Source organism: Lonchura striata, chromosome 10 (genome assembly GCF_050655825.1).
Source record: "Lonchura striata isolate lonStrDom1 chromosome 10, ASM5065582v1, whole genome shotgun sequence".
Classification (NCBI taxonomy): Eukaryota; Metazoa; Chordata; class Aves; order Passeriformes; family Estrildidae; genus Lonchura; species Lonchura striata.
The window spans coordinates 6,874,437-6,895,102 of NC_140712.1; the positions used below are offsets into that span (position 1 = coordinate 6,874,437).

At 57.0% G+C, this 20,666-nt stretch overlaps 1 protein-coding gene across 1 annotated transcript in view; it reads left to right on the plus strand.

Annotated features, from left to right (window-relative positions):
• Positions 1-12,898, plus strand: part of HCN4 (hyperpolarization activated cyclic nucleotide gated potassium channel 4) — a 101,131-nt gene extending 88,233 nt beyond the window's left edge. Inside the window, exon 8 of the mRNA XM_021554167.4 lies at positions 8,714-12,898. Coding sequence (XP_021409842.3) covers positions 8,714-10,284 — 1,571 coding nt within the window. The 3' untranslated portion in view covers positions 10,285-12,898. The remainder of the gene's footprint in view (positions 1-8,713) is intronic.
• The last annotated feature ends 7,768 nt before the right edge of the window (positions 12,899-20,666 follow it).

Sequence of the window (20,666 nt, forward strand, 5' to 3'; positions counted from 1 at the left end):
GCATGGAGCTGTCAGACCCCTGGGCAAAGAGCTGAGGTGTAGCCTTGAACCTCTGCTCTTGCTGGGAATTGATCCTGGTGTCCTGCCTGTTAAGGGATTCATCTCCGTGACGTGACAGAGGCTGGGATGCTACAAAGATCTGTGGCCCTGCTTAACTCCAAGTACCTTCAGGCTCTGAGAGCTTCTCAACCTATAGAATGTCACACATGTGACACTCCACAGGCTCGGGGCTGGAAGGTGGACACTCAGAGAAATTGGGCTGATCACTGATTAATGATCATTTTCTCCCTGATTAAATCAGCCCCTCTTCCTTGCTCCTGGCGGGCTGTAATTTGTGTGCAGTGTTTGTGGTTGCAGGGATGCTGTGCTTTCTGCAGTGAGTAATTCTCTGTCTGCCCCAGTTTGCTGTGCCCCGTTACGTAAATCACACCACTCTGTTCCTGCCTGCCTCTGAAACTGCCTTTCAGTGACCACTGGAGCTTAAAATGAGATTTCCACAAGTATTTGCACTTGTAAAACACTACCACTTAAATGCTCAATGAGAGTAAGCCCAGCACGGGTGGTGAATGCTGCCAAACCCAGGGCATAGTGAACAGCAGGGACAGTGCTCTTCCACTGCTCCATGTGCTGTGATCCATCCCAAAATTCCTGCCACCAGCTCCTCCCCACCCACAGCAAGGGCACTGGTGAGAGCTCCTCCTAGGAGCCAGAGGAAGTTCTTGTTTTCATTTTCCTCAGGAGGTTTTTGCCATGTGCTTTGAAATGCACGTACTTTGAATGCCACTTGTGTATGTTTTGATACAAGGATCCTACGGGATTAAAGATGCCTTGAGTTTCCTCCAGGCATTGCAGGTGCCAAAAAAACAAAGAAAAGCCAAGACAACACAATTCCAGCCTCTAAATATAATTTATTATATTATTGCAGTGTGAGAGTGTCTGTTCAACATACTACAGTGGTAGAAATGTTAAAAGCTTTGTCTATAAACAAGCCACAAAAATAGCTGTTCCCAAACTTTTGGCCTGCCAGCTCGTGACCAGAGTTGTGCAGCTGAGATGCTGCTGGGTTTGCAGCCCTGCTTGTCTAGTCCTGAGTAATCCCCTGGGCTGTGCTGCCCCCAGGCAGGGCTGGCCTGGGCCAGGTGAGCCAGGGAGGAGAGCAGCTGGGAGTGGTGCCAAGCTCTGCCTCATTCCCTGCTCGTCCTTGTGCTGCCTTTGCTCCTGCTCAGCTCCTCAGCCCTTCTGCAGGGACAGTGATGCTCACACAGAGGGAGCTGGGATGTTTTGGGGCTGCTCCCTTTGGCACTTGTGAGGATTTGTGAAGGAATTTTCTGTGAGTTAGAGACAGGACCTCCGAGTTGCTTTAGATGATGTGATTTATTTTTCTTATCTTCTACATAGGCAGAAAGAGTCAGTTCAGCTCACGTCTTCACTGCATGGCTCAGGTCACAGAACCTCTAGTTACAAGGTCTTCTAAGGATTTATTAACCAATAAAACACTGCCAACAAGGATATTTATGTTTTTGACCAAATCCTTAAATATTTCATCTTATGGACTCATGCTACAGTGTAAGCTTTCTTAGCCAATCCTGTTGTGACACACAGACTTACAGGACTACACTCTAAAACTCTAAACTTTCCTCTACCTAGCTTAGCATGTCTCTGCTTTAAACTATAAATCCACATTCTCACTTCTGTCACCTAAGTTTGGAAGCCTTTTCCAAGGTCTCAGGTCAAATTATGTATTTAATTCTAAGCTTTGGCTTACAGGCCCAAAGTTCTGAGAGTTCCCAATCCATTCTGGATTCCAACAGACACTGAGTGCAGATAACTCCAGCAATGTGTGCTCAACACCAGCTTTCCACTTTAACCAAATATAGTCTAGGTTTGTTCAATGGATAGGTGAGTAACCCCCACAGGTGAGAGGAGCAGGATGATCTGGCCATCAGGAGATAAATACAGCTAGAGATACAGAAACAGTTCTGAGCTGAGGCTGCTGACCCACTGGTGCAAGGAGAGAAGTGCCTGTGGCCTGGGTGTGCAGTGGTAGAGGGTGTGTGCTTTGGCACAGAGCTTCCTTTCAATTCCCAGCCCTTGGCTCCTGAGAGGTGCTCCTGTGTGGTGTCCTCCCTCATCACCTGAACAGCCACCAGTGCAACTGTCAGTGAGGAATCAGAGTTCAGGTGCCACTTGTGCAGCATTTCTCTGTCTCCCTTCAGCAGCACAGCGTGGGGATCTGGGTGTGCTCAGCACAGAGCCAAAGGCACTCACAGTGTGGTTGGTGTCTCCCGAGGTGGCTCAGGTGAGTCACACCTGGAAGGGCTCCCTAGCACAGGTGGGAGCTTGGACTTCAGCAGGAACTGAATTTCCTCTGTGTTTAGCCTAGGGAAAGGTCTCAGCAACTCACCAGCCATGGGGGAACATAAATCACTTCAGCTTAATGAAGGGGACCTGGCAGCCCTGCTCACCTGAATATCAAGTGTCATTTCTCAGAGGAAAACACAGCCCAAACACCCCAGTGCAGGAGCAAGGTGCTGGGGAGATCTCAGGAGCCCCATCCCTGACCTTGACCTTGCTCTCCTTGCTGCCTGCATCGAGATAAAACACCTGCTCAGGGAACATTTTACCATTCCAGCACCTTTATAAATAATTTTCAGCCCTCTTTTTAATCACATGAAGAAGGAGCTGCTCACCAGTGACACCTCTCCTCTTGGGGGCCTCTCCCTGCCTTGAAGGCACTCCAGGAGCTGTCTGCAGCCAGCCCACACTGAGAGCAGCAGCTGGCAGTGCCACATGTCCAGAGTGTCCCAGAGCCTGTCCTGTCACAGCTGCCAGCTCCAGCAGGGCTCTGGGGAGGGCGTGCAGCACCTTGGCACTGGTGCCACTCGAGGAGAAGGCACCTCTTGGCTGCAGTCTGCAGGGATGAGTGAGAGCCCCGAGGGTGTCCCAGCCTGGGTAGTGCCACAGCTCCTCACCCCTCCCTGGAACCACAGCCTGCCCAGCTCTGGATATTCCATTTTTTATTCATTCTGCAAAGCTCAGTGTGAAGAGTGGGAGGGAAGAGCTTCATTTATCTGGAGTGTGGCTGTGCTGAGACTCATCAGATAACATTATTCAGTGTGTGTTGGGCCTGCAGCAGTCTGGCTGTGCACAGGGACACCACGGTTTTGGGGGATAATTATGTTTATGGAAGAGGGGAAGCAATCAGAGGCAGGTCTGAGCTGTACAGAAGGGAAGAAAGGGAATTGTCCATTTCAAAGGTACCCCCAGAGTGGAGAGGATCCAGCAAGGGAGAAAGGGAAGGGCAGGATGCAGAGAGAGCTGCCCTGGCAGGTGTCAGAGCTCTGTAGATCCATGGATTTACACAGCCAGGGGAAGTCACTCCCAGTTTCCAGAGCAGTGTTCTGAGGATGCTCTTAGGGCTGATCCAGCTGGCTTTGCTGTGCTCTCCCCCAAGGGCTCCTGAATTCCGAGCAGAAACCTTCCCACAGCAGGGAATGCACCTCAGTGGGGCTTCACCTGCATTTTCCCAACAGGCAAAGAGCCCCTAGTCTGGGGGTTCGGAATCATTTTGAATTCCCTGTTCCAGCTCATTTCCCTGTGCACACAGACTCTGAGCCCACGGCAGGAGCTGGAGCAGCTCCTCCCAGCCAGGAAACTCCTGGGCAGGGCAAACCCAGCCCTGAGTGTGGGCAGGGTCTGTCTGCAGCTGCCCCTGGCTGGGTGCCCCCTCTGGGGCTGCATTCCCACAGGAGAAGCTCAGGAGAGCCCCTGGCAGGGAAGGCACAGCTCCAGGGCAGAGCTGGATGTGCAGCCCAGCTCCAAACCCAGCCCTTGGTGCCAGGAATAATCAGTGAAGACCTGAGAGAAGCACCCGTGAGGTGGGAGCAGTCACGCTGACAGCAGGCCAGGGCAGAAGGCAGCCTCATAAAATGAGATTATTTCAAATACATGCAAATTCAGAAAGCAATTTAATGACCTGAATTCTTAAAGTGCAGCCATGGGCTCAGAGAGAACTGAAAGGAGAAAGGAACAGAAAGTCACAGCTAATTTCCCCTGTGTCCGGGCAGAATTTTAACAACACAAAGCTAATTTTGATTGTTTGATAGAAGAATTATTGTTGAGTGCTGGCTCTTTTTATGGAATCACATGAGCCTTTCTCCCTGTTCTTTTGTGTGCTATCTACAGTTGAGGAAAATCTGACTTTGCAGTTCTTAATTAGGGGAGCAACATCTGTTTGTTTCGTTTCCATAATTTTACATACCCTGCTCCACTTCAAAGCACCAGGAGCTTTGCTCTGAACATCTCCAAAGCTCTAAATATCTTCCTTTTCCCCCTATATTTTAGCCCGTTGTTGCAGTGAGGCAAACAGGGAGTTCTCAGAGCTCTAAAAGGGGGGAGGGAGTGGGGCTGGGGCTGGGGTGACTGCAGTGGTTCCTCTGCTCTGGGGTGTCCCAGTGAGTTTGTGTGCAGCCTTCAGCAGTGATTTTGGGTGGATTTTTCATCTCAGGACCTCACTGCGCCCAGCACTTTAATTTCTGTGGATGAACATCCCTGAAGGACAAACTCAGCCTCCCTGATGGGATTGCAGGGGACCAGGAGCCCTTTGGCTTCTCCTGATGCAGCTTCCCTGTGGCTGAGCAGGAGCACAGGAGTAACTCAGGCTCACTGAGCGGGTCTGGGGACAGAGTCTCATCTCAGGGGGGTCCCCAGAGCCAAACTCATCAGCTGCATCCCCTGCCCTCCTGCTGGGCAGGGGCTGGGACAAGGAATCCAGGCCAGGAAAAAGGGCTGGGACTGTTTCCTCAGTCCCACGAGGAAGAGGAAGAGGAATAATCTCAGCACCAATCTTGGCCCAAGCAGAGTCAGTCCCACTCCTTGTCCCACTGCTGGTTTCTGTCTCCTGCAGGACCTCGGGAATGTCTGTCCCACAGGACTTATATTGGTATGTGGAAACACTGTGTAAAGGAGGCAATTCATTAGAATGGGGAAGTCAATTAATTTTTCAGTTTGCCAACCAGTTACAGTTTTAAAAAACGGTTTTGAAAAATTCCTCTCCCCTTCCATGGCTGGAAGAATGTCTTCTGTAATCTTCTGCAGTGTTCTGGGGGAGAAATTTGATATTTTCTTGGCAAATCAGAAGAGAAAAATGTGATCTAATGAAACAGCTAATAGAGGCAAGCTGGGCTCAGGAAAACAGTGAAGTGTAATGTGATTTCAAAGGGAAAATTGAGTGTTGTGGTTTAAAAAACAACAGAAATAATCATTCCAAGGATTTTACTGGTATTACTTCATCAACTTGACACAAACCTAAGGAGCTTTGATCAAACCACTTCCAGTAAATATCAGGCACGTTTGGAAAGCATCAGCATGGTCAGTGTTCAGCTGGGCTGTGGAGCCCCTGGAGTGCAGCTGGGAGCTCGGGCTGGGAGACATCCAGGGGGATTTCTTCTGGGAATCACAGAAATGCACTCACAGAGATTTCTACAAAGGCAGCTTGGAGGCACAGCATTATTCTCTCTCCAGTGAGGAATCCATGTGCCAACACAGACCTCTGGGCACTGAGCAGGAGACCCTCAAAGCTGGATCCCATCTCGTGTTCCATTACTTGGAGCAGTTTCTCCCGCCTCAGCAGCCCAGCTTTGCAGTCCTGTCCTTGCCTTTCACCCAGACTGCAGGTGCCAGAAATCAGTGTGGTTTCCAGCTAGCTGAGGTAGCCTGAGAAGGAGGGGAACCACAATGCAGGGATTCAGGGAGACCCTGCACTGGGAGCAGCCCCAGAGCCACAGCCAGTGACACGGACTGGGAGAGTGGGATGGGATTTGGGCACTGGGAGAGGAGGATGGGATTTGGGCACTGGGAGAGTGGGATGGGATTTGGGCACTGGGAGAGGAGGATGAGGTTAGAGCACGGAGAGTGGGATGGGATTTGGGCACTGGGAGAGTGGGATGGGATTTGGGCACTGGGAGAGTGGGATGGGATTTGGGCATTGGGAGAGTGGGATGGGATTCGGGCATTGGGAGAGTGGGATGGGATTCGGGCACTGGGAGAGCGGGATGGGATTTGGGCACTGGGAGAGGGGGATGGGATTTGGGCACTGGGAGAGGAGGATGGGATTTGGGCACTGGGAGAGGAGGATGAGGTTAGAGCACGGAGAGTGGGATGGGATTTGGGCACTGGGAGAGTGGGATGGGATTTGGGCACTGGGAGAGGAGGATGGGATTTAGGGCACTGGGAGAGTGGGATGGGATTTGGGCATTGGGAGAGTGGGATGGGATTTGGGCATTGGGAGAGTGGGATGGGATTCGGGCACCGGAAGAGCAGGATGAGGTGAGGCACTGGAAGAGTGGGATGAGGTATGGAGATACCAGCACGGAGCAGTGGCTGCTTGGAGCTTTGGGAAGCTGCTCCTCGCTGCCCTGCTCTGGCCCTTCCCCTCAGGCCGGTTTTATCTCGGGACAGCAGCTTTGTGCCTGGCTGCTTTGAGCTCAGCGTGTGTCCCAGGCACAGCCTGACCTTGCAGTGCTGCAGGAGCTGCACATGGCCCATGCTGGGATTTGTCCCTTCAGCTCCAGGAAGGGCAGGATTGCAAAGCTGCAGTCCCAGTCTCTCTGTGACTCTGGAATGCTGCAGTCTGGCCACGTCCTCCCTCACCTGCCAGCTGCAGTCAGGCAGGTTCTGCTCTCTCCACACACAGTCTGTGTCTCTGAGTGTGGTTAAGCAGCTCTTTGGAGCTCATTTTCTGTGATTTTAGCAGATCTGGGTGGGAATGACTCTGTGTGTGTGTGTTCAGTGACCTCCTGTGCCAAACCCCATTTAAAGGTGCTGGTGCTGCCTCTGCTGTGCCTGGCTGTGGGAAGGACTGGGATCTGTCTCTGTGGGGTTATTCAGAGCTGTTCCAGTCCAGCATACAACAAACAGCCATTAGAGAATTCCTACACTTACATTTCCAGCCCCTGGAATTACTTGAGCAGCTCCAAATTCTGCTTGCCTTCAGGATCACATCCTTCCTGGGCTAGAATCTTGCTCTGAGTGGGAAACAAAAGCTTTTCTGCCTTTTGTTTTTTTGCAGCGAGTGATTGGCAGTAGGCACAACAGCAGAGCATTGAGCATCCCATCCCATTCCCCACAGCAGCCAGGTCCCGGCTGCACATCCAGGATCAGAACTCTGGCAGCATTTCAGTGCTTTACCCACAGAGCCCTCAGAGCCACCCCCTGTCCTTTGTGGGGTGACAAAGGCTTGATTTGAAAAAGGGAAGGCAAAACATCAGCGTGTTCTGGCAGTATCTGCAATTTCAGTCAGATTGCTCCTTCTTTTTTTATGGGCTTGGCTCAAATCTGTGTCTGCTGGTTCCTCCTGCAAGGGAAGGGAATGTTTGGGAACAGCTTCCTTTGTCCCTGAGCTCCCTCCTCAGCTGTGCAATCACCTCTGTTCTGAATGTGCTGTGCTTTCTCACTGATGTTTTTCATGGGGGTGCTTTCTGTACATTCCATGCTTTGCAGCAAGAACTAAACACATTTTACCTTCCCAGCATCACGGTGGGAGTGACTGGGACCTCCCTCCTATTGTACAATTTCCTCTTTATTGGTGCAGGAGTTGTTTCACCTTTTTCTGTTGCTGGATTTGGAACTCAGTGAGTTATATCCAAGGCTCTGCTGTTTCAGAGTGGCTCTTTAGGAGACCAGGAGCCACTTTCCCTCTCCAGTGCCATTCCAGCTCTCTCCTGACAGATGTTTGATTTTCCATTTGGCTGGACTAAGAGGCATGTCCTTAAACTCTTACTCTTTTATCTGCTGCACACTTAAAAGCTACATCATGCAGTAAAAAACCCAAACAATCATCTGGATGTCATCTAGATGTGCCTCAGATCATCAAGATCTGAGAGCTGGCTGGGTGGGATAAAAAGAAAATCCCTCTGGTGCCAGGCCCTGCCCTGGCTGGCTCTGTCCCTCAGCCCAGGAGTGCATCCCTCCAGTGCCAGCTGCACTCCCAGGCTGGACAAATCATTCCACTGCATTTTCCAGCCCATGGCAAGGGCAAAGGGCTGAGTTAAACTCTGGCTGCAGGCTGGGAATCCAGCTGGAACCTTCCCTAAAGCTGGGGTTCCAGGGGCACAGCTGCTGCAGGATGCCTGAGGGTCCTACCTGGCCCAGCTGAGCTTTTCCAGCTCCACAGAGTGGAGCCACAGAATCATTCAGGTTGGAAAAGACTCCAAGACCAAGTCCTGACTCCCAGAGAAGTCTCATTTCAAGTGAACCCATATATTTGACTCCAAAGTGACCAAGGCACCTGAGACAGGTGAGGAAAAGGTGAAGCTGAAGGAGAGTGGCTGAAGACTTCACCGGGTTTATATTTGTGAGGTTTTATTCTCTTTTTCTAATGGAGGCTGAGGTGCAAAATGGGAATCTTCCAAATCCATCAGCTGTTTGCAGCCAGTCTGCCACATTTCCCAGCAGCGCTGTCACTGCCTAAGGATGCGCGTCCTGTTGGACATGCAGCTCTGTGTTCCAGTTCCCTCTCTGTGGGACCTGAGGCTGCTGGTTCCACACTTCTGAGATGTTTGCCATCTTGCTGCTGGGCAGAGGCTGTGCACGGTCCCCCAGGGGCTGTGCGGGGCACCAGGGGGAGGCATTGCAGGGGAGTGGGGCAGGAAGCTCTGAAACCCCCATGCTCTGCCACCCACAGTGACCCTTCCTCTCCTCCCTTGCTCCACAGGCAAGAAGAACTCCATCCTGCTGCACAAAGTGCAGCACGACCTCAACTCGGGGGTGTTCAACTACCAGGAGAACGAGATCATCCAGCAGATCGTGCAGCACGACCGGGAGATGGCTCACTGTGCCCACAACGTGCAGGCCGCCGCCGCCGCCGCCTCCACACCCACGCCGGTCATCTGGACACCGCTGATCCAGGCCCCGCTGCAGGCGGCCGCCGCCACCACCTCGGTGGCCATCGCCCTGACCCACCACCCGCGCCTGCCCACGGCCATCTTCCGCCCGCCCGTGTCCGTGCTGGGCTCCCTGGGCCAGCAGCCCAGCCAGACCCCCCGGCAGCTGAAGAGATTCCAGTCGCTCATCCCGTCCGCCGGCCCCTCTGCCGTGGGCTCCCTGTCCAGCACCCCGTCCCAGCTGCACACGCCGGGCGCCGAGACGCCCTCGTCCTCCTCCTTCCACATCCAGCAGCTCGCCGGCTTCTCGGCCGCCGCCGGCCTGGGCCAGTTCCAGGTGGGGTCTCCTCCGGGGGGCTCCGGCCAGCCGGGGCCGAGCAGCACCTCCTCGGTGGGGCTGAGCCAGTTCCAGAGTGCACCCTCTGGGTCACCCTTAGGCGCAGCTCAGCCCCTGCAGCAGCAACAGCAGCAGCAGCAGCAGCAGCAGCAGCAGCAGCAGCAGCCAGCCCTCTCCAGCAGCGGATTTGGGCACTTCCAGCAAGCCTCAGCCAGCTCCCCATCGACATCCCTCACCCAGCTCTCATCAAACTCCCCTCCCAGCCTCCTGAACCAGTTCCAGCCCACCACGAGACCACTGCAGGGGGGACAGTCGCAGCAGCTCTCGGGCAGTGGGACCCTGGGGGGACTGAACCACTTCCAAGCCCCTCCTTCTTCCAACTCTCCATCCTCCAGCCTCAGCCAGCTGGCGCAGGCCTCGGGCGGGCCGTCCGCAGGCCTGTGCCAAACACATCCAAGTGCTTTAGGATCTCTGACTGGAACGATAGCCCAGCTCCACCAAGAGCGGCCTCCCTTCGCCTCCGCGTCCCCGCTCCAGCAGCCCGGCATCGCCTCTCCCTCCTACACCCCTTCTGGCCTTAGTCCTCCCAGTCAGAGCCCGGTGGCCGCCAGAACTTTCCAGAGCGGCCCTGGCGGGGCCTCGGGCTCGCAGGGCTCGCTGCTGCTGCCGCAGCCCGCCAGCCCCCCGGCCCAGCCGCTGCCGGCGCGCGGCGCGGTGCCGCCGGGGCGCCTCAACCAGGACATCAAGCTGATTTCTGCGTCCCAGCCCTCTCTGCCCCAGGAGCTGGCTCAGACGCTGGGCCGCCACAGCTCTCCTCATTCCTCCAGAGAATCTGTTTCCAGCTTCTCCCCTTTCCCCGGCGGCGGGAGCGGACTGCTGGGGAGGCCGTGTAGCTCCATCCCCGGGCGGGTGACGCTGCCACGCCAGATGTCCTCAGGTTCTCTGCCACACCCGCTGGCCTTGGGAGCCGGCGCCGCTCCCCTGACTGCGGGCGGGCGGAAAGAGTCCATAGTGCTCACGGGGGATCTGGAGCCCGTCAGGTCCAAACTGCCCTCCAATTTGTGAGGACTCCTGGAGGAGCTGCTCCTGCCAGCTCTGCCCTTCAGTTCCTGATGAGTTCACCGAGCAATTTGTTCCTTTCTTTCCCCCTGCACCACTCCTGCTTTTTTTTCTTTCTCCATTTCTTTTGTTTAGGTTTAACTGTGCTTAGAAACAAAGAAAAAACACATGAAAAACAACGGGAAAAAAAAAAAAAGAAGATAACCAGGTATTCTTAGAGCTATAGATTTTTGGTCACTTGATTTTATAGAATATTTTAATACACAGGAAAAAAAGGATACGAGCAAATTTAATCCAACGAGGTAACGCACAGCCAGGGCGTGTGCCTGAGCTGGAACACGTGAATGAGCAGCCATAGAAGCCACCAAAAAGGTTTTTCTGTTGAGACAAAGCTCCGAGGTTGATGTGGGCCACAGAAGGGCTCGTGGGTCCGGCCCGGAGCTGGTGTTTGTAGAGCAGCCCTGGCTGGCCTCAGCTTTGCCCCGGCTGTGATCCTGGGGCTGGGGACGTGGGTGGCCCAGCACACACCGAAGTGTCCCTGCCTCCCTGCCAGGTCACAGAGGAGCCAGGGAGGGGCGAGTTCACTCTTGTAGACCCTTGAGGGATTTCCCACGGGCTGAGGTTTGGGTTGGACTCCAGCTGAGGAAGATGAAGGTGACCAGGAGATGGATGGGCCTCGCTGCACATTGTCCCTTTCTTACTCCACTGATGCTGCAGTGGGAACAAGGAGCAATCCCTGCAAGGCACAGGGAGGGCAGGGATGATCCCTCTGTTCTTTGGCATGTGGGCAGAGGGAGAAGCCCTGGCTCTGCCAGCACAGCAGGCAGAAGGCCCCGAGCTTCAGCAAAGCACGGGAGGGATGAAGGAAGAGGCAGCGCTGTAACGTCCCCTCTGTCACTTCAGTGTCTCAGTGTCCCTGGAGGACTGCTCTGAGGAGAACTAGAAAGGACTGAGCAGTGGGTGCAGTCCCCAGCCCTCCTCCTCCTTAGCCCAGGGCAGCGTGAGGCACCAGGACAGTTCCACGACTTATAACTCCGTTTTTACCATTAAAACCAGATCAGCCCAGAAATTTGGCCGGCCATGGTCTGTGCTTGTCCCCTGCTGGGGGAACCGAAATCTTTTGTTTGATTTCACCAGCAATAAGAGCCTGCACCTGGTGGGCTTCCCCTGACACCCTGCAGCACCCCGGGGCTCCTGGGGCTGGGCTTTGGGCTCCCCGCCCGGGCCACTGCGGTGGGGTGGGGACAGAACGGGGCCAGCCGCACTGAGCAGCCACAGCCTTTACCTCCAGGGCAGTCTCCTTTGGTGTCACTTCGTCCTTCCTCTCTCTCTTTGGGTTTTTCTTAGGCCGAGGGGTGTCTGTGGCCACCTCACTGTCCGAGTCAGGTGCTCAACTTTTCTAACGCTCCTTAGAGACACATCCAGCCTCCCTCTGTCCCCAGCCCTCACGGGGACGCAGGACTCCATGCAGCAGTGCCAAAAACTTCCCCACCCCATCCCGAGCCCCTCCAGCTCCCTGTGCCCTGCCCCAAACCCTGGCTGACAGTTTTTATACCGACTTGTCTGCAGAACTCTCTGCCACGTGCCTGCACCTTGAATGTTGCATTCCTGGGCACTCCTGCTTCACCCTGCTTTGGTGGCTCCGAATTCAGATGTGATCAGCTTTGGTCTTCCTTAAAGGGTCAGGGGAACTCTGGAAATGCTTTTTCTACTGGCTCCATACAGCTCTGTCTGTGTGAGTGTGGTGGGAGGGTGAGCGTGTGTGTGTGTGTGTGTTTGTATAGATTTTATAGATGTATCTATATCTACACACCTGCTTTTCTATCTGTAGGGTAGTCACACACATCTGTAGTCTATTTATGCACATGTGTCAGCACACACACACACACATATTTATATATATATATATATATGTATATCCTAGTTTTAAAATACGTGTCAGTTCTGACCCTCCTGCAGGGCTGATTGGCAGGTGACAATTATAACCTCTAGATCCTGCTTTTCCAAATATGTACAGGTTCATCTTGAAACAGGAATTGAAGCAGACTCACAGACCCTCTCATGTTTTCAGAGGTAGAAGGAAGACTCACAATATCCTTTCCAGTTTTTTGGGTTTTTAGCCAACCTTTCCCCTGTGTGCCAGAGGGCCCCTGGCCGAGCACCTGGAGAGTTTGGGGGCTCTGAGTGGGGCTGGGCTGGGCAGGCAGGGGGGGTCTCCAGCCCTCCTGGCTCCTGTCCCGTGGCTGCTGCACTGGCCCCGAGTCCTGGCCACCCTGGGGACCTGCAGGGGACACCCAGGGCTGGCACTGCCCCTTCCTCACTGCAGGACATCCTCCTTGGCTTTGCTTCCCTCGGGGATCTTCTTTGGGTTTCCAGCTCTCAGCACTGCAGTAGCCAACTTTGAGTTACTCTGACTGGACCCCAGTCAACACTAGGCTTGTCTCAGTAGGTGGAACTATATTTATTACTAATTATTATTATTATTATTATTATTACTATTATTATTATTACTATTATTTGGTTTCTTTTGGGGGGAAGGGAGGGGAAGAGTTCTAGGGGTGGGGTTTGCAATATAAAACACACAATAAAAACCTTAGTAAATAAAAATGTGAAAAACCCACCCCTCTGATTTGCTGTCTGCTTCACATGGTGAACTCCAGGCAACACGAAACGAGCTTTAAAGGAGGAAAATCCCATTTCAGCCCTTTGCTTGTCCTGTCTCTATCTTCCTGCTGCCTTTGGAGCTTTGGCAGGATGTTCACCACCTCACACGTTCTGCATTCAGCCACTGACACAAAAAGTTTAAAACTTCCACCTACACCTGAATTTGCAGCAGGCCAAAGGAGAAATCCGGCAGTTGTTTTACAGATGTGTGCAGGAAAATCCTTCACTTTACTGCAGACCTGGGAGCTGTGGCTGTCTGTGGGATCCCTGGAGAGGAGCACAGGACAGCCCCTGGCAGCAGGAGCCACGCAGGGAGGATGCCAAGGCCAGGAGCTGAAGAGTTTTAGGAAGGTAAAAGCGGCCTCAGCTCTGAGCTTCCATTCACGCCTGCAAGGCCCTCTGGGGGCCTCTGTGTGACTCCTGGTGGGTCACCTTGTCCTGGAGTTTCCACGAGGGAATTGAGGCTAAAACGTTTGGGTTGCCTTTTGGGGTGGGTTTTTAGGCCAGGCTATTCTCCGTGCCTTTCCTATTTCAGAGGGAACGGGTTGTTAGTCCTGCCCAAGCCAGCATTTCCTTTAAAATTAAGATTTCCCAGAAGATTTGTAAATTTGCAAGGTTGGACTGGAAGAAAATCCAAGTTTTGAGCTTTCAAAGCACACCTGGAAGGTCTGGCTGGCTCAGCACACAGTGCTGCCTCCTTGCCTCACTGCAAGGACTTCAGAGTGCACTGGGATGATCTGGCTGTGGGGAAGAACATCCCCAGAGCCAGGGCACTGTCCTCAGCAGGGGGGTCTGCCCTCATCACCACTGCCTGCCCCACAGAGCCTCAGGACCCCTCCCCGGGCTGGGGAGCAGCAGCTCTGCTGGTCTCTCCCTTCACCCAGTCCCAGTTTGGGCAGGAATTCATGGGAATTTCAGCCTTGTCTGGGAAGCCTGGCCTGGCCTGGCTGCCCACCCAGCAGTCTCTGCTTTTGGGAGAGGCAGCAGCTCCCACACTCCCTGTTGGAGATTTTGGGATGTGGGAGCTCACAGAACCCAGCAATTCCCAGCAGTGCTTTGCCAGGGCACTGGGATTGGCTGGGGCTCAGCTCTCCCCTGGGAAGAGGATTTTCCTCCTCTCTGCAGCCTCCCTGAGCTCTGTGCCTGGCAGGACCCTCGGGCTGTTCCCCAGTCACAGCCACCACCAGGGACACCCTGCCACACCTCTGGGGTGTCCCCAGGCAGCCCCAGGCTGGGGCTGGGGTTGGGCATGCCCTGACTGAGCCCTGTTTCATCTCCTCTGCAGCTCCAGGGATCTCCCAGCACGGGACCAGCCAGCTCAGGTACCCTGCAGGGTGTTGCTGGGAATGCCCAGAAGGAAAAGGGAGCTGCATCTTTTTCCTCCCTGCTAGGGAGCCATGAGTAAGTTGGGAATGAGCCCTTCAAAGCACTCAATACAGCAGAGTGTGTCTTTCAGCTAACATAAGGAACACCAGACAGTTTCACCCCCAGCCTCAGGGCCGGGCTCATCCCTGCCACTCAAGGCACTGCTGTGCCAGTGCCAGGAGCTGTGAGCCCTGACCCTGTTACTCTGTGGGACAGGATCCCTTTGGGCAGGGGACATGGCACAAAGCAGTGCTCTCAGCCATGGCCGAAGCACAGAGAGTCAAAACCGGGGGAGCAGCTCCTCCAAGCCTCCCACAGCCTGGCCAGAGGGCACATCTCTCACTGCCCACCCCTCTGAGCGGTGGCAGGGGACTTTGCCAGCTCCCTGGGAATGTCCTGCTGCCAGAGCTGGAGCAGGGCACCCACCACGGCTGCTCTGCAGGCACTGAGGGCACATCCCCTCCCTGCCAGCAGCCCTGTGCCCGCCTGGCACCCGGGCACGGACCCTCCTGAGCTGAGGGAGGGAGCCAGGGCTGGCTTCTCAGCAGCCTCCAGGGAGTGCTGCGATCACACGTGGAATAAAGGCTGGCCAGGAGTTCTGCTTCCCACAGGGAAGGGAGCTGGAGAGGGCTGGCACCTGGTGAGGCAGGACCCTTCCCCGGGGAAGGATTGCCCTGCCCAGGCCCCTCTGCAGCCCCAGGGGGGTCAGCTGGGACATGGGCACCAGCAGAGGGGAGGGCAGAGGCCAGCCCGTGCAGCATGCCAGGAGCTGCTGCTGAGCCCTGTGCCAGCCCAGGGTGGCTGGGGCTGCAGGGATGAGCCCCAGGACTGGCAGCACACGTGGCAGTCCCTCTTTGCTGGATGCCAAAGACTCCCCCGTGCCCTCTGCCCCTTGCAGGCCCTGGCTGGGGTGACCTGTGTGAGGGATTGGGGGGATCTTTCCCTCTGCCGGGCTCTGTGACTCCCCTCTGCAGGGGGGAGGAGAAACAGGGCAGGCAAGCTGCAGCTGGGGTTTGCCCTCAGGTTGGAGGTGATCCTGCAGCAGCTTTTCATCATCCTGCAGTCCCTTGGTCGTGTTTGTGCCTTGCCCCACACGGAGAAATGCTCCCACTGTGGTCCCAGGTTTCCCGTGTGCCTCTGGCCCCTCTGCCCCGGTTTCTCAGCCCAAAATCTACAGTCAGAAACCTGCAGAAGCGAGATGAGGCTGCTCAGGCACGTTGTGAGTGACACTCTCAGCTCCTGGCTGAGGTACAGCCTTGGCTGGACACTGCTTTTCCCAGGGGGGGTCGCTGGGACAACCCAAGGTCCCCAGGTCAGAGCTGAGCACTGCTCCAGGTGTGCTCCGTGTGCAGGTGATGGCTGCAAGGACGCTCTGCCCTCCGTGCAGCCTCCCCACAGACCTCGGGGGAGCAGTGCCCAGTGTCCCAGCCCTGTCCCTGCACCCAGGGGTGCCTGGGCACTGCTCCTGCACGGGCAGGGGGTCTGCAAACCCATCCCGTCCCTGCCTGCTCTCTCCCCTCGATGAGAAGAGGCTGGATTTTAGCACGGGTTTCTGTACATGTACATTCTGTACATTCTGTACTTTCTGTGACAAAACATTCTGTACGGCTTTGTCAATCACTTGCAGAACCCCCAGACATTCTGCTGCACTAATTCCAGGGCCCTTAGCCTAAGCTCGGCTCTGATTTAGGCTCTGATTTTAAAGGAGCTGAAGGTGGTGCCATTAAGGCAAATTAAGGGAACAAAGCCGTGCCTTGGTTCTGCCATTTGCAGGGGCAGGAGAGGCGATCGCTGCCCCTTCCAGCAGCCCAGGCTGCAGCTCCCAGCCCAGCCCCGGCTGCTCCTGATGGGCACGGACCTCGGCTGGAGCCCCTAAGGACACGGCGATGCTCCTTTGTCTCAGCGGTGAGACGCAGCAGCCTCGCGGCTCGAACCGGGAGCATCCTGCCTCCCTGGCACGGGGCCGGGCAGGAAGGGGTTAACAGCCGTGTGTGTGTGTGTGTGTGTGTGTGTGTGTGTGTGTGTGTGTGTGTGTGTGTGTGTGTGTGTGCGTGTGTGTGTGTGTGTGCGTGTGCGTGTGTGTGTGTGTGTGCGAGCCTGCCCATCCCTCCGTCCCCTCCCCAAAGCCCGGCCCCGGGAGCCTGCCCGTGCCTCCGTCCCCTCCGCAAAGCCCGGCCCCGGGAGCCTGCCCATCCCTCCGTCCCCTCCGCCAGCCCCCGGCCCCAGCGGGGCGCTCCCAGGGCCGGGCGCTGCCGTGGCTGGCGGCTCCAGCTGCCGCCGCCTGCGGGAACAGCCCCCGGCGCTGGGGCTGCTGCAGCAAGCCCAGCAGCGCCTGGGGCTGGGTGACTGCTCCCTCTGGGGAGGAAGGATGCTGCTCCGCTGCCAGCATTCCTGCTTCCCCCAGGGTAGCCTGGCTGCATTCCCTGGAGCACAGGAGCCTTGGGATGGAGGGGCACGGGGCTGAGGGCACATTGCTGCCCGAGCACATCTGCCCACGGCTGCAGTGCCAGGCAGAGACGAGCCCCGAGGATTATTCACCTCTCCCTGCTGCCTCACGCTCCAAACAGCTCGTGTCTCACGTCCTGGTGAGCCCGGTGCTCCTGCGGAGCCTGTGGCACCGAGGACGCTCCCGCTCAGCTCTACAAGGATGCTTAAGGCGTGGCTTTAATCAGCGCTGCCATGAAAGCTCCACTCCACAGATCCCACCAGAGCAGGGACACCTGGAGATGCTCGTGGCACAACCCACACCTTCTTTTCTTCCCTCTCTCCAGCAAAGTGCTCTCCTAAATCACAGGGTTTGGTTGAAGTGGTGCAAAACCAGGCAGACACCGGCCTCGGGCACTCTGGAATATCCTCTGGGAGCCCATGAGTCACAGCACGGTGGGGACTCAGCATCCATTTCTAATTTATCGTGAGGCTGTTCTTTGCTTGATGGGTTTTATTAGATCCCAGTGGCTCTCACAGAGCGATCTTGGCTGGGAAGGGCTGTCCCCACTCCAGCTGCCATCCATTAACACCCCACTGCTCCCTGCCCCCTTTCCAGCCCAGCTGGGTGGGCAGAGACAGCCCCAGCCTCCAGCAGCTGGGCTGGGGCTCAGGGAAATGTCCTGGAGCTGGGGAGGGCCCTGGGCTGGGGCTGGAGATGGGAAACACCTGGATGGAGATTGGAAACACCTGGGCTGGAGATGGGAAACACCTGGGGAGTGTGGGGCACAAGCAGGTTCCAGTTTGGCTTCTCCCAGTCCAGTTCCTTGCAGGAAAGACCAGCAGCTTCTCCTGTGCCTTCTTAGGTAGGAGTGGGGGGTTTTGTGGGTGACTCTCCACTGAACCCCACCTTTTGGGGTGCTGCTGGGGGCAGCTGCGGGGGAGGGCTGAGCCCTGTCCTTGGGCTCTGTCCCCTTGGCCACTCCTGCTTCTATGTGGCAGTGCTCTGGTTGGAATGGAAGGTTCTGGAAGGTTCTGGATCTGGGGATTGGGCTGTGTGCCCTGTCTGGCGGTGCCTTGTCCCTTTTGCTTTCCCCACCCACCAGCACAGCTTTTCTCCCTGCCCGGGGTCCCCGTGTCCCGCGGGGTGGCACCGGGGGGGCCGGAGCCAGGTCAGAGCCCCCCAGCAGCCCCCCTGGATGCTCCAGCTCCGCCCCGGGCCCTGCCAGCCCTGCCCGCGGCTCTCCCGTTCCCCGCAGCGCTGCAGGCAGGAGAGAGGCGCTCCCGCAGCTGGAGGGGAGATCAGGGCAGGAGGAGTCACTGGAGGGAGAAGGGGCTCAGCAAAGCTTCAGGAGAGGAGCCTGTGCCAGCCCAGCCTTGCCTTGCCTGCACCCCCAGGGTGAGTCCTGCTTTGGGTTAAGCTAACGAGTGATGATTTCATTGCTACATCTCCAGCTTGGCTCTCCCAGCCTCTGCAGCAGCTGGAGAACATCCCTGGGTGCCAGGGCGATGTGCCCAGGGCTGGCCGTGCCTGGATTTGCAGCTACAGGAGCAGCAGCTCCTGTCCCCACGGCTGGCACTGGAGGCACCCGTGCGTTTGGGTGCTGCAAAAGGGCTGTGGTGACACTGCCACCGTGCCCAACCCGCTGTGGGCAGAGCAGCTGGGCAGCCCGAGACAGCCTCCCTGGAGAACAGGATTTCCTCCTAAGATACTGCCAGGGAAAATCGGTGTTTGCCCAAAGTTACAGCCCTGTGGGAGCCGTGGTTCCTGCACCTCTGGAGAGGGAAAGGCAGCGTGTGCTGGCAGCAGGCTGGGAAACAGGAGCTGCAATTGGCAAATAGCTGGGAAAAGTTGGTTATGGGTCACTGAAGGACAGGGATCAGGTCGCTGTCCTCGTGCAGCTGCCTCCAGCCCTGCCCGTGGAGGGGAAAGTGCTGCTCAGAACATCCCCCCACAGCAAAGGGGGAGCCCCAGGGTGGGCTGAATCCTCACTGGATTTGTCTGTCCCTGGCACTCTGTGGCACTCTGGCTTTCCTGTCCCACCCCAGGCAGGTGTGCAGGCTGGGGCTGGGGGTGTTGTCCACTCTTCCACTTTTATGCTCATGTTCCTGTGGCTGCCAGGGCTTCTCTCTCCCTTTCCAAGCTTGCCGTGCCCTGTCAGTCCTGTGTGTTTCCTGGAATGTCCCCTGCACTTCCAGGGTGCCACTGCCCTGCAGAGCTGGCACAGCTGCTCTGGGGGCAGGATTTGATTGTGTCTGGAAGGTTCTGGAGAGCCACAGTGCAGCTCCAAGCTTGGCTTTCAAGAGTCACATGGGGCAGGTGTGCAACCTGCTGAAAGCCTCTCCTGATCTTTCTGATCTCAGAAACAGGCTGGGAGAGCTGGGGGTGCTCACCTGGACAAGAGAAGGCTCCAGGGAGAGCTCAGAGCCCCTGCCAGGGCCTGAAGGGGCTCCAGGAGAGCTGGAGAGGGACTGGTGACAAGGGATGGAGGGACAGGACACAGGGAATGGCTCCCACTGCCAGAGGGCAGGGATGGATGGGAAATTGGGAAGGAATTGTTCCCTGTGAGGGTGGAGAGGCCCTGGCACAGCTGTGGCTGCCCCTGGATCCCTGGCAGTGCCCAAGGCCAGGCTGGACACCGGGCCCTGGAGCAGCCTGGGATGGTGGAAGGTGTCCCTGGCCATGGCGGGGTAAGATTGGAATTGGGCTTTAAGGTCCCTTCCATCCAAATCATTCTGGGATCCTGAGAAAAGCTGCACTGGTTCAGTGGTTTTGGTAAAAGCTGTTGAGTTGAATCACTCTGAGCTGCTGCAGAAATGGTTGTACTGAGCTCTGAAGAGGGTTTAGGATCAAGCCCAGTCTCGTTCAGGAGGAGATGGCTGGTTGCTCTCATTGGTCAACAGCCTGCAAGTGTCACCCAATTTATTGCAGGGGTTTGAGGCAACCCTTGGTTCTGGGAAGCCAAAACTCCCTTGGAAAATCTGGGATTTCCAGCGTGAGCCGCTCCCTGAGCTGCCCCTGGGAAGCAGCAGCATCCGCGGGGTGCCTCGTCCCTTCCAGGAGCCGGGCTCAGCAGCGAGCGAGGCACCGCTGCCATCTGCTGTCCCCGGGCTGCGCTGCCGCCGGCCCGGCACGGCACGGCACGGCACGGCTCGGCACGGCTCGGCACGGCCACACGGCCAAGGGGAAGCGAGCACCGGGCTGGGAAGGGGCTCAGCTGGAAGAGGAGCTCAGGGGGACCCTGCGCCTCGGCACCATTCCCTGGCAGGGCACAGCCGGGGCTCGGGCTCTGCCCCAGATGAGAGGAGATCAAGCGGCGCCGGGGGAGGCTCAGGTTGGACACCGGGAGGAATTTCAGGCGTTGGAATGAGCTGCCCAGGGATGTCTGGAGTCCCCATCCCTGGACACGTCCAAGGAATTGCTGGATGTGGCACAGGCTGGGCTCGATGGTCCCGGAGCTCTTTCGGCAGCTCGGCGATGCCGTGTGAATCCCGGGGGAGCTCAGCTGTGCCCGGCAGTGCCCCCGGGCCCGGAGCTGCGCTCGGGGAGTCCGGCAGGCTTCATCCGCGCTCCCTGGACACGGCAGAAGCTCCCCGGGCTGCTGCCCCGGCCCAGCAGCTCCGCCGGGCTGAGCCGGCCCTGCCCGTCCCCCCGGGCTGCTGCCCGTCCCCCCGGGCTGCTGCCCGTCCCCCCGGGCTCCTGCCCGTCCCCCCGGGCTCCTGCCCGTCCCCCCGGGCTCCTGCCCGTCCCCCCGGGCTGAGCCGGCCCTGCCCGTCCCCCCGGGCCGCTGCCCGTCCCCCCGGGCCGCTGCCCGTCCCCCCGGGCCGCTGCCCGTCCCCCCGGGCCGCTGCCCGTCCCCCCGGGCCGCTGCCCGTCCCCCCGGGCCGCTGCCCGTCCCTCCGGGCTCCTGCCCGTCCCCCCGGGCTGCTGCCCG